The 13,405-nt window shown below is 38.8% G+C and overlaps 1 protein-coding gene across 1 annotated transcript in view; it reads right to left on the bottom strand.

Moving 5' to 3' along the window:
* LOC149001909 (glycoside hydrolase family 2 protein) overlaps positions 1 to 11,548 on the bottom strand; it is a 76,770-nt gene extending 65,222 nt beyond the window's left edge. The window contains exons 1-2 of the mRNA XM_089137292.1: positions 11,175 to 11,548; positions 9,912 to 10,076 (exon numbers count right to left, since the gene is read on the bottom strand). Of these exons, the coding sequence (XP_088993418.1) occupies positions 9,912 to 10,041 (130 nt within the window). The 5' untranslated portion in view covers positions 10,042 to 10,076; positions 11,175 to 11,548. The remainder of the gene's footprint in view (positions 1 to 9,911; positions 10,077 to 11,174) is intronic.
* Positions 11,549 to 13,405: the final 1,857 nt, after the last annotated feature.

Raw genomic sequence — 13,405 nt, 5'->3', positions numbered from 1 at the left:
TACCCCTAGACCCTGGTTTACATCAATTGGTATCAGAACCGCAGTTTCCAGCAACCCGAACACCACCTTTGATGCACTCTCAATAGCCATAATCATGGAGGAGATTGCAGATAGTCTCCCTATTGATGGTTACTAGAAGCATGGTGGGAGATAGACGAGATGAGAGGCGAGAGTGGAGAGATGGGAGATCTCGAGTCGAGATCTCGCCATCTCACGAGATCTCATGTAAGGTGGTCCAACCACCTCTTTAGGGGGTTTAAAAACCCCTTGTCTCGCTCGAGAGAGGCATATCTCGCCTCTCTCGAGCCTCTCTCTCGCTGCAAGTCTATTTTTTGCCGAAAAAGTTGATTTTTGGCTGGAATTTGTTGGGGATTCAACTTCTAAACATCATCAACACATCTACAATAGCAGATTCAAGTCTATTTCAAGTGATCTTCAACAAAGGTAAGATTTTCCCCCAAATTTGAATTTTTTTAAAATAGAAGGTTCTACAATGGGTGTGTGAGTGTAGTATAAATATATGTTGATGATCAAGCTTTGATCTACACTTTCATGGAAAAAATTTTATTTTTGGTTATTAATTTTTTTTGAATTTTCGTATTTAAAAAATATATTATCTAAAAATTTAAAATTATAAATAAATACTTATGATATTAATGTGATTATCACTTGTTAAACTACATTGAGAGGGCTACAATCCCATATATTCATATTTTGATTATCATGCTTGTTGTATTTATTTTTATTTTTTTGATTTAAATAATTAAATAACATAATTATGAAATATAAATTTTATTAAAAATTTATCTTTTTTTTTTTTTTAAATGATGCTTATATTATGTAGTTTATTTTAAAAATACAAACATGTCTGTTTGAGCATTGTATATATGTTATCTTAGAACAAAGTGTGTGTTTTGTTGTTTTATAAATTGTTTTTACATGTTTTAATTTATTTAAAAATTATTCTAATGATTATTTGGGAACATTCATGTATGTATTTCAGTGTTGTACACTTGTATCTTAAATGGCAATTAGTGGGAGTGGCGGCACTGGTAGTGGGACTCAAGACGTTGCTTGGCAACATGGGGATCCACTAACTACCGACAAGAAAAATTATCGATGCAAGTATTGCCTTAAGACCTTAAATTCTGGTGGTTCAATCAGATTAAAACAACATTTGGTTGGTGGCTACAAAGATGTTTCCAAGTGTCCCAAGGTTCCTTATGAAGTGCAAAAAACAATTGCAACAACTTTAAAGGGAGGGAAACAAAAAAAGGAGGAGAAGGCACAAAAAAGCAAAGGGAATTTGAGGATACAGTGCTGGCTAGACCTTTTGTTGATGTTGATGAGGAATCAGACAACGATGAGAGGAGGGTTATGGGTGTTGAGTCACAGGCCGAGTGGAGACAAATGCAGGCTGCAATGGAAGCTAGCAGAAAGTTGTGGATCCGGCTGCCCTCCTGGCCGTAGACCCACCACTTTCTTCTGGAAGCTTTTCAGAGCTAGGAGGGCAGCCAGATCCTACCATTACTGCTTCTATGGGCCCAAATGTTGTGGTTGAGCACGTGTCTTCTGATGAGGGTCAGGTTGCTGTAGCAGCATCAGAAGGACCAACTGTACCATTTGTGGATCCACCAGGTCTACTTGAAACAACTGCGGTGACATCTAGTAATCGGGGTTCAGATGATGCCGATGATACCAGAGGGCCAAGTGGCCCAAGTCAGCCATTGAGTCAGGCAGTCAAGCTGGTGGTGTTGCTGGTGGAAGTCAGCGTTAAAAAAGGGAGTCACCTCCACCAGCTCCGAGTCGTCCGACACATGCGAGCCACAGTTCCCATATCTCTCGGACTTATGCTAGGAGTAGGAAGAGCATATGCTAGGAGTAGGAAGAGCAGATCACACTAGGGGCAAACGAATGATGATGCAAGCATGCATGATCTTGAATTGAACATGGGAAGCATGAGCCTAGATCATGGTTACAGTGATTCACAATAGCAAAGTTTGGACAGTTGGCAGACATCGGGGTACCTATACGGGTATCAAAGCACCGGGTCAGATTGCACTGGGTATTCTTCTTATGGAGATCATGCTGTTCCTCAAGACCCTGCACCTGGAGAGTACACATATGGGAGTGAAGGTGGGTTGTTAACTGAGTGGTTTAGAAACCCCGACCCACATACTCAACAACAATATGAACAACAACAACAACAAGAATGGCACTTTCACCCACCCACGATTGACGGTTATCCTAGAGTGATATTCCTCCAGTATTCTGACATGGAGACATATCAGTTCCATGCAAACCGATATTTGACATACTACAGTGATGGGTTGACTTGCGAGTCATATGTGGCCACGTTCAGAATCAGCTGATGCAGAATGCTGAGTGATACTCTTATAGTCTTGTAAGTTGTAAGTTGTAACTTTGTAAGATGTTGATTGTAATCTTGTTACTCTGGCACTCTTGTCAATCTTGTGACTTGTGAGTTGTGAACTTATGGATTATGATTTATGACTTACCAAAAGTCTAAAACTTCTTATGGTTGTAAAATTTGAAGACATTTAACTATTTAAGTTCTTTGATAGGTTGATCACTTGAATATTTGATGTGAAATGTTAATGTATTTGATACTTGATAGTTGATAACTTGAATTACTTAATATCTTTACATTACATGTTGTCTAACCTTGCATTTCACAGAATTTCGGTTTTACACATAGGGTCGACTTAAAAGACATGCTTAGGGTTATGTTCTCACAAATCTAAGGCCACAAATGTGTTCAAAAGGCCTTAAATAGGCTAAATACCAAGTTTTAACCCAACTGGGGCCCTAAAACCCACCAAGATGGGCCACAGAGATTACCCCAGTTTTTTTTTGTAGATCTTGACTGAGATCTCGCTTTTTTTGAGTGGCGAGATCTCTCCCACCATGACTAGAAGTATGGACCAGCGATGAATTTTCTCTCCAAAATTTTTGTTACTAGACCCGAAGAAGACGACTGGAGAAGAAACAGCTCGTTCCAAACCCAACTGAAGGTTGGAAAGGTCACATGTACAACTATCACTGACAATGGGTGCAACACCAATGTCATGTTTGAGTTATCTGTACAAAAGGCACAATTACCAATGGAAACACATCCCCATACCTACACAGTTGGACTCCTCAACCACGAAATTATTGAGGTAAAGTTCAGATGTCTAGTTCCCATTAGTTTACATGCCCATGTTGATGAGTTTTGGTTTAATGTAGTTCCCATGAGAATGACTGATGTAATTTTGGATAGACCATGGCTTTTTGATAATGATTAACTATCCATAGGTGAGTAAACACTTGAGCATAGGGGCAAAAATATTGTACTCTTTCCCTTGAATCTATAAGAGGAAGGTAGAAAAATAGGTATACAGAGTCCAACCCAACAAAATCTAGTCAAAGTTCTGCACCTCAAACTGAAGATCGCCTAAAGTCAAGCCCCTTCTAGTCTAGGAAGAATTGAAGCTAGAAGCCCCAACTCAGGAAGCTCTACAGATAGAGGGAAAAACCTTGAGTGACTCTATAGACCATGCCACATCAGGTAGAAGATCAATCCCACCCAATCAAACGCTTCCTCTAGAAGATGGGTCAGAGAAGATTGATAAAATTGAGTAGAAGAGCACTTAGCCAAACAATCTCCTCAAAAAAGGGGAGTTGCCGTCAGTTGTTGTCCCCAACATGCACCAACCAACTCCTGACACAGAGACCCCATGGCAACCACCAGAGGAAGCCCTAGAAGACTATAGTGATAAGGTAACCTACTTGGACCAATATCAAGGTCCCTACTATCCATGACTCCTACAGCTACATTAGGAAAGTTCAATGAGGACCCTATGGCTAGAATAGAAAAGGACCAGAAAGAGATGCCAGTCGTTGAAGTCCAGGGCATAACAGTTGACAAAGGTGCCCTCACCAAGTGTATTTTGATTAAATCAGCAGCACCAGTCAGAATGGGAAGTAAGGAGGTACCGACCCCACTGAAGACCTTTTTTGTCTGTAGCACCATGGAGAAGACAATGCTACCCCCCAAACATCAGGGCTATACCAGCCCCAATTCCTTGCAAACAGGCCCTCCCTTGGTGCTCAAATTTCTTTTGAGGGATAATACCAGAGTCCTCCAAGCCCTAGCTATGATGCTGATAGAGGAGGTAACAAAGGACTCCCAGAGCTTCACCAACCACTTCCTCATGCCTTCTTGCTCAGTTGAAAAAGAGGCTCCTAGACTTGAAGATCACATCCGTCAATCCATCATTCTTCCAGAGTTCTGTATATGAGCTGTATTCGTTACTCTATGCCTACTACTTAACCACTGCAAGATGAGAGGTCAAGTTCGCATACAAGACCTTCAGAGGATTGATTTGGAGACACATGACAAGCACTAACATCAGGAGATGAATGTTTTCAAGAAGTGGGGAACTGAAGTGAACACAGTTGACCCCCTCCCCCCTAATTAGGCCCAAAACTCAAACCAAAGAATCTAGTCCAAAGCTGGCCAAATCCCACTCAAGGGCATTTTGGACATTTTTAGGCCTTTTAGGGCTTAATATGAGTCTAGAAAGAATTCCCTTGATTCAAGGGTCATGGATCTATTTTTAATTTCTTAATTGAGTTAATAGTTTGAGAGTCATAGTCCACTTTGAGTGAGTTAGTTGTGGATAACATAAGATTCCTTATCCAAGGGGTTCTTATCTTTCAGAAGTTTGTTTTGATTTAAAGTTGTTGCTTGAGTCCTAAGTCATCTTAATTAGCATGTGCTTTTAAAGATGACTTAAAGTGTGTTAGTAAAATTCCAATCCTAGGGCTGGGGTCTTGTAGTAATTTTTTTGAGTGTAGTGTTCTAGAGTTGGGAACCTTACCTTTTAGGGATTCCCAATCCCAGTCGGAGTCTTTTATTATTAGGTTATAAATAGCCTATTCTTGCATTGTAATTTTCAGTTTTGATGAGTACTAAATTTGATCGAGTTGAGGACCAAGGTCTCCTTGTTGGGTAGGCTTTGTTGAGTGAAATTGTGTAGTTCTTCATATTCTTCATCAATCCAACAGAGTAAAAGCATCATCAAAGCCTTCTAGCTATCAAATACAGCCTCCAACTAAATACAGCAGCATCCCCCACCCTTCCCCTGTTTTGTGCACCCTTGACCCCTATCTTTTCTGACACACTTCAACTGCAGTCTTCCCCACCTGGTTCCCTTAATCATTCCCCCTAAGCCCTACAACCTCCCAGCCCCTTCCCCCACTCCCTCTGGCACCTGCAGGCCTCCGTCCCCCTCCTTCACTACGGATACCATAGCACTCCACCCCCTGTAGTTTCCTTTTGCCATACCCTTAAGCCTCCCTTTTCACTCCAATTAGGTCGCAATCACCCTTTGGGTTCTAATCCTACAGTTCCCTCTTATTTAACCTTGTTTTTCTTAGGTTCTAAAATCCTGCAATTCATCTTCTTTGTGGGAAGAATTCTGCAGAATCTAAGAGCTTCTGAAACCCTAAGTTTTGACTATTCAGACCCCCTAAGCCTTTGAAACATTGAACCCTAATTCTTAATCACAGAACCAGCATAGATAGGGACCCTATCCCCCCTGACTGAGCCTTCCTAAACCCTAAATCCAGAATTATTCCAAACATTGTTCACACTGTACTGAGCTTGAAAGTCTGAAAAATACCCTCTGAAACCCTAGACTTTCATTCCTCTTTGCTGGAATTTCCTGGGCAACCATAAATCTAGGAAAATTACCTCTTACCCTTAACCCTAGATCCTGGTTTACATCAACTACACACTTTGCTTGGAGATTCCCTTTAGAGCTGGTTTGTCACGCTTTCCATTGTCAATGAACAGATGGTCTAAGCTGACACATGACCACTGTGAGCTAACAAATTCTGCAGTAGGAACATGTTTGGAATTGTGCACGACAGTTGGAATCAAAGCAGCATGCATGGCTAATGATTCCAGCCAAGCACTAAGAACCTCATTGAGGCCCTCAAAGCCCAGGTCTGAATAATGAAGGCTTCATAGAGCGTCCACCTTGTAAGTAATGAAGGAAGATACACTTGAGAGGAGCAACAACCACTCATGGAGAAGACCAATGCTATTGAGGGGCACCAAATCCTCTAGCATGCAGGCCCTTGGTGCTCAAATAGAGTTGTCATGTTGGAGTAAAAAGCTCTAGTGGAGTGGTGACTGTGGTGTCAGCATCCCATCCTCACATAAAATGATACAAGTACCTGAGCAAGACATTAATGGGGGTGCAAGGGTGCCATAGATGACAAGGAGTTGGGGAACTACTTACTTCATGAAACAATATTTCAAAGCCAAAGGACCTGGTGAGGTAGCCAAGTCATTGCTGGCTATGATGTACTCAACAACTAATCCAAGCATTGGTGCTACTTCCATTACAATGCCATCTACGAGGGATTGTGCAGGATTAACACATGGGAGCACTTAAAAGAAGGAACAGAGGAAATAAAACAAAACAAAAAAAGGACCAAGTTCTCCCTGAAAATGTCAACTAAATTGCTCAAGTAAACCAATACCAACTTTAGCACACTAGAACAATATGGGAGTATGCCAAACAGTTAATGGCCCTAAAGCTTGACATCAAACATATGTTCGAGAAGGGCAAGGTGTTCCATTTCTTTGAGGGATTGAAGACTGGTGTAGGACTAACTTATTTACAAAAAAAAGATAGTTGAACAATTGATAGATTACTCGAACCTACCCCCCTAACACAAGAGCCCTTCAAAGCCCTTGGTGGTGCTTCTTGTGCCATGAACCATACAGAAGTGATGCTTCCCCTAATGAGAAACAGTCAATGTTGTGCAAGTTGCCTCTTTGCTTGTTGAGGAATTAGAGGATGAGGAGCTGAAGTGGGAATTCTTCCAACTGTTGACCGATATATACCTTGAATAGGCAGACATGAGAAAGAGGTTGTATCACAAGGATAGCTGCTAAGCGAAGATTAACCAAAAAAACCTAGTGATGATTGACATAGGGGTCACCCATTATTGCATCTCTAAGTCAGAGACCAAGTGACTTGGGTTGAAGTTAGTCAAGGATGTGAATCATATCAAGGAAGATCACTCAACTACTCAACCTGCAGTTGGCACACTAGATCGGTGCCTATTGAGATGTGATAAGTTTATTTTATGCATACTATTTTGAGTAATTAACTGAATACATTTCATTTGTTCGCAATTGGTTTGTATCATATTACCTTAATATCACATGCAAATGATCATCAAATGCATTCTCCTCAAATTTAAGTAATTTTGGTAGTTTATATTTATAACAGCAAATCCTAATTCAAATTTATTATTTGTGGTTATAGTGAATCATTTTAGCACTCAGACTCCTTCAACAACTAGGATTTACTTGAAGCAATTAGTGGAGGTTAAGTTTGATCAAATACGGAAAAAGAGGAAAAGAAAACCTATTCAAAGAAGGAAGAGGGAAAAATCCCGTTTCTGAATGTGCTCTTTCCAGTTTCGATCACGTCCTTCATTTGATGGTCATCTGGCGTCTGATCAAGCTGATTTTTGGACAAGAGCTTCATGACTTCTTGATCTTTAAATCCAACACTGGGATTGTGCATTTGAGCACTTAAAATTAGTGTGATTTATATGCCACTTAGACAATAGATTTCTTCGTTGAGTCAGATTAGGAACTCAGAGTTTTTTTCAAACTGTGTCAGGAATCATATCCCATGTGATCTAGGAAATCACTCTATAAAGGGGAGCAAACTCCAGCCATAGGGGACGTTTTTAGAAGGGTGGAGACGAATTTCATAGAGGAGGAGCTGCTGGAGATGTTCAGACAAGCATCAAAGGAGTATTAGGCGAGCTACTACCCAAGCTAGAGTTTTTCTTCCTCTAGAGTGATGTTTCCCCAAACTTCTTCTTCTTCTTCTTCTCTCATGATGTTCTAAACTTCTATCACTAGAGTGCAAATGGATCCTTACATGAATTAATTTATTGCTTTCTCTCTTTTATGCAATACAATACTTTATTCTTCACTTTCTTCAGTTTTGTTGTTAATGTCTGAATGCCTAATCAACATTCATAAATTTCGTGGTATGTTTTCATACATGTAACAGTGGAGAATGCATGCTAGACCTAGGGTTGAAGAATGATAAATTACATCTAACATCTAAGCGTAACAAGTTAGACAGTTTGTTCAACATTGTTTAGGGATTCTATGTTTCATGCAATGCATTAAATTGGTCTTCTATGCATAAAAGGTAGAAGGGATTTGATGTGTTAGGGACCGTCAAGCGTAACAGGTGGGGTAATCTAGTTAGTAATCCTATTGGCAAGAGTAGAGAGTAAATTGATTGTAAGAAGGGGAGGAATTGATCATTTTTGACATATTTGGTGAAATCAAAACTCTAGTATTTTCATTAATTGAATTGCTTAGTATTTTCCTTCATGATTTTGTTAATATAATCAATAGTTAATTCTCAGTTTTGATCACTAGATAATTAGAAGTGTTTTTTAAGTTGGTACATAATTTGATTCTTTCCGATCCTCATGTGAATGATATCTCATTCTCACTTACTTCTATATTACTTGGGTGACCTTGTGCACTTGAAAGTACAAATGCAACAAGATGGGCTCTTGCTTTGGGAAGACCATTCTAATGGTGATACCCATGGATGACTTCCAAGTTATGTTGGGCTTGAAGTTCTGATAGAACCAAAAGGCAGTTGCCATGCCATACTTAGAGTCTCTGTGTTTGTTAGAGAGAACCCTCGTGTTATCCCCACCATGCGTAAGAAACGGTTGAGCACAGTACAAGAACTCACTAGCTTTTTCCATTTAGCATTATGAGATGATGTGCTTAGCAAATCGTGTCTCGAGTCTTGACCCTCGAGTTGTAAATTTGATGATTCAATTATCATTTGAACTTCGTAATTTAAACAATGGACATATGTGATGTATTAGACTTGTTTGAACTTTTGACTTTCAGCTCTAGTGTATGAGTATGTTATGTGTACAATGAGCCATCTTAAGTTTTGCTTCAGCGTATAGGTTTACAACTTGGGTCAGAAGTGGAACTGAAATTTGCACTATTTTCTTTTTCATTAGCTGAACAGCAAGTTTCAGCCCCAAATGATTCTTAACACCCTTCAAGTTGAAGTCTCGAGTAATGAGGAAAAAATTCCACCAACTCAGCAAGACCTCAAGCCAACTCACTATTTTGAGTTGGCAATATGGACCTCAAGATCAAGATCTTGAACCAAGCCTATGCAGCCTCAGTCCTGCATTTGCAAAGTGACTGTTTTCAGACTGGAACTAGAAACCGCTTGGTCACAATGGAGGAACCTTACTGTTACCACCAAGGGATACAAAAGCCAAGGAATCTGACGTGTAGATGCTCCAAAGTGTCGCTACTAATCCAACAACCAAGTCAAACACAGATACACCAATTTGGATTATTGGCATATTATTCAGGTTCCTAACTCTATTTCTGCATATCAGTTCTCATACTTATCGTGTCAATCACACTCACAAAATATTATTTCTATAATCTGGGACTGTCAGAGATTCAGCTTCTATCCAACAAAACCAGCTCCCTCTCAGGTTTCCAACCTGGCAACCTCCAATGTCTTATGACATTACTGATGCCTTTCATCCCACTAATTCAAGCTAAAGATACAAGGAAGTGGCATATGCAATTTAAGGATTGTCTTTACAAAACCTGAAAACATATTTATTACCCAATAACCCCCGCTACCCAAACAATCCACTTCACCATTCAGTCTATAATACAAGTAACCTGTTCAATCAAGGAGTAGAATCATGTGAAAGTAGCACTTGCCAAACAAACCACTTCCCCCAAGTTATCACAAATTCAACTACCGACAAATTTGGAGAAAATAAGTTCTCACCTTCAATTGTATCATGGCAGTGAAGTGAAACATGAGGATCCCTCTTTCTCCACTTAATGAAGGCTGGATCTTCCCAGATTCTATGACCTTGAACCGAGGGGAAAACAAGAGTTCCAACCAGAGCAGCCATGACTTATTTAGAAGCTACCACGAAATAACTTCCTTCTGTTGAGAATTGAGATTGTGGTATACATATGTTAAAAAAACCAAAGAATCAAAAACACAGTGCAAAAGAATGAAAAATCCATATCTACAAGCAGCAATATGCATAGTTTCACTGCAGATGTTTCCCTATGCAAATATCGCTATTGTATTTTTTTTCCTTAAATTTAAGAAATTATTTCCAATTTGTTCTATAGACTTAGTATTTAAACTGGCATTTTTTTCCCAAGTTGTTGCACATATCGCTTCAACCAGGAAATTGCAAGGAGCCGAGCAAAACAATATGGATCCATTAAAATTTTCAATTTCAGTCCAAATATAAATTTTCCCAGACAAATAATGTCTGTCCTACAGTGCCATTCATAAATCAAGTGATTTATATATATACACAGTCCTATAAGCTAATTGACTCCAATCGATTCTATTAAAACTATAGAAGTCCTAAGCTATGCATGTCTTCCCTCATCACTTCTATGATCATTGCTCGTTTAGTTTCTCCAATCTGTATTGTGTACCTTTATCTTGCACCAATATTATGAATTATGCAACTTCAGTCCACATAAATGCAAATGATCCACACTACCGCTACATTTCCAGTTAAGAATGCAATATCTGCAACAACTCTAAACATCAGTACAAACATTCCAACTGGGCTTCAAGTTTCACTCCATGCCAATTCATAAATTTGTCACTCTCCACTCCCAATTTAATATATTTGACATTTCGTCAGTTGCTAATCCCGCACATACAGTTCATTTCTCATCTAATTACGAAACAAACTTCCAATATATGGAAGCAATCTCTTTTTCGTTTAAGAAATAACAAATTCACACGGAAATCAAAACCCAACTGCAAAAAGCCCAGACCAGATTCAAGCATAGGTGATTGATGGATAATACACCCACAGTCCCTTCGTCCACAACGATTAAAACTTAAACGCAACCACTAGACATAAATATTACTACTACAATAAATTCCCAGTCAACCCAGACTCTAGAGAAAGACTTGAAAAGATCTCAGGTTAAGCAAATTAGTAAGAATCATCACATAACAAGCAGACATATTCTGTTGATGAAAGTAAACAACAGAGAGAGAACGAACCCGTAAGCCTTGCAGTAAGACACCGACGACTGTGACAGCACGAGACGACCAAGGCAGCCTCACTCGCAACCCCACTCCAGAGTTGTGCCTTTAGAACTTAAAGAGAGAAAGAGGGACAGATCTTTATAAATTACAACTTAGTTGGACCTTCGCCACTAAGCGACAACGACTGAGAACGAATATCAGAGATGCTTTGTTCGTCGATCTCACGGCATTCTGCTACTCATTGCTCCAGAATGGTTCAACCATTAACCATGGCCTTTCAGTTTAGAGTTTTCCTCTTACCCAAAAAAAAAAGTTTTAGAGTTTTCCTATCCCAACAGTCCCATCGTGGAGTCCCACTCGGTTCGCCCATTTGTTACGGAGAACCGAACTGAAACACTGAAACTGAATATACTTTTTACAGGAGAAAGAAAAGGATAATAATGAGATGGAAAAAATTACACATATACCCCCAAGTTTGATACTATTATCATGCTCTTTTTTTTTTTTGTGGTAAACTTACTATTATCATGCTTACATCCTCAATCTAGAAGATTTGAGGACATTCTAAGGTTGGTGAAACCCTCCAAAATATTTTTTAAATTTGCACAATAACATACTTCGTTGGTAAATTTTGTCTCGATGTGATAACCTTAATCTTTCCTTAGTAAAATAGAATCCTAAATTCATTTGCTTCTTTCTAGATAAGTCATTTTGCCATTGTTTGTCAATTCGTTTAAGTATGATATAGAATAATAAAATTATTGCATGTTTGTCATTTCTTCTAACCTTTTTTTTTTTTGGTAAACCATTTCTTCTAACCAACTAATGGAACAGTGGACAACCACCAATTTGGCATGGTTTGGCGATTTTTATGCTTTTTGCTAATTATCTTCAAGTGTCCTTATAATTTTCCTTTCAAATTATATATCAAATGCACTCCCACAGTCAGAATAATGGAGCTAAGTTATGATTCAATATATTTGTCGCATCGGATCAATACATTGGCCATTGACCAACCACTATTAATTGTGCAATAATCTTTAGCCAGAAAATGCTGCGGACAAGATGGTGTCTTGGCTTCTATGGGATAAGAAAATTCAGCTCACGGAGTTCGACAAATGCCTTAATAAGGGAACCTGTTTCCCTGATATTCTTTAATGCCTTATAATGGGCTTAATGCATTCGATAATCCCCCGGAAGAAATGGAATAGTGCTCGGACCCCAACATTGTAACCATTTTTTAATAAACCATTCACCCACCTCCAGCCTCCGAAGAAGGCGAGCACTTTGCTCAAGGTCAAATCTCTATTGCCCCTTTTAACTCTTATAGTGTTTTCTTACCCAAAAAAAAAAACTCTTATAGTGTTTTTAAAACAATGCCTGCTCAAATGGTTCACTATTATAAAATAAAGAGAAAATATAGAATACAAAGAAGAAAGGCAAGATCAGTTCAGCTCTTCTATTGAATTAGTCATTACATATTTATAATGGAACTAGCATCTTGTCTGATATGGTATATCAGAGTCTACAAAGAAATACAATATATGATTCTCTCACACAATAAGATAATCTTGATATGGAATGATAGATTGTCACCTAAAATAGAAGGTGCATATAATGGAAATATTGATTGCCAACATTGTGTAATGAGATGGTTGTGATCTTCACCAATATTGCATCTTGAGGTAGTTGAGATATTCAATTGGAAGTACAATCTCTTTGGGGTAATGGGCATCCATAATAAATATTATTTATAACACTCCCCCTTGGATGTCCATCAAATAGATGATATACCTCGTTAAAACCTTACTAAGAAAAACCCTGTGGGAAAAAAATCTTAGTGAAGGAAAAAGAGCATACATATCTAAATAATGCGTATTGGTAGCTGCCTCATTAAAAACCTTACCAGGAAAACCCAGTGGGACAAAACCTTGGTTAAGGGAAAAAGAGTACAGCACATATTTTACTCCCCCTGATGATAACATCATTGAGTATCTTTAAGTTCAATATCATATACCAACTTCTCAAGATTTGAAATATGCAACTTCTCAGTAGATAAATCTGTCAAATTATCACTTGAACGTATTGGTAGCTGCCTCATTAAAAACCTTACCAGGAAAACCCAGTGGGACAAAACCTTGGTTAAGGGAAAAAGAGTACAGCACATATTTTACTCCCTCTGATGATAACATCATTGAGTATCTTTAAATACGTACATTCCAATATCATATACCAACTTCTCAAGA

The sequence above is a fragment of the Hakea prostrata genome, chromosome 10 (assembly GCF_041222555.1).
Source record: "Hakea prostrata isolate BN-2017 chromosome 10, UWA_Hpros_2, whole genome shotgun sequence".
Taxonomy (NCBI): Eukaryota; Viridiplantae; Streptophyta; class Magnoliopsida; order Proteales; family Proteaceae; genus Hakea; species Hakea prostrata.
This window is presented reverse-complemented; position numbering and strand designations above follow the sequence as displayed.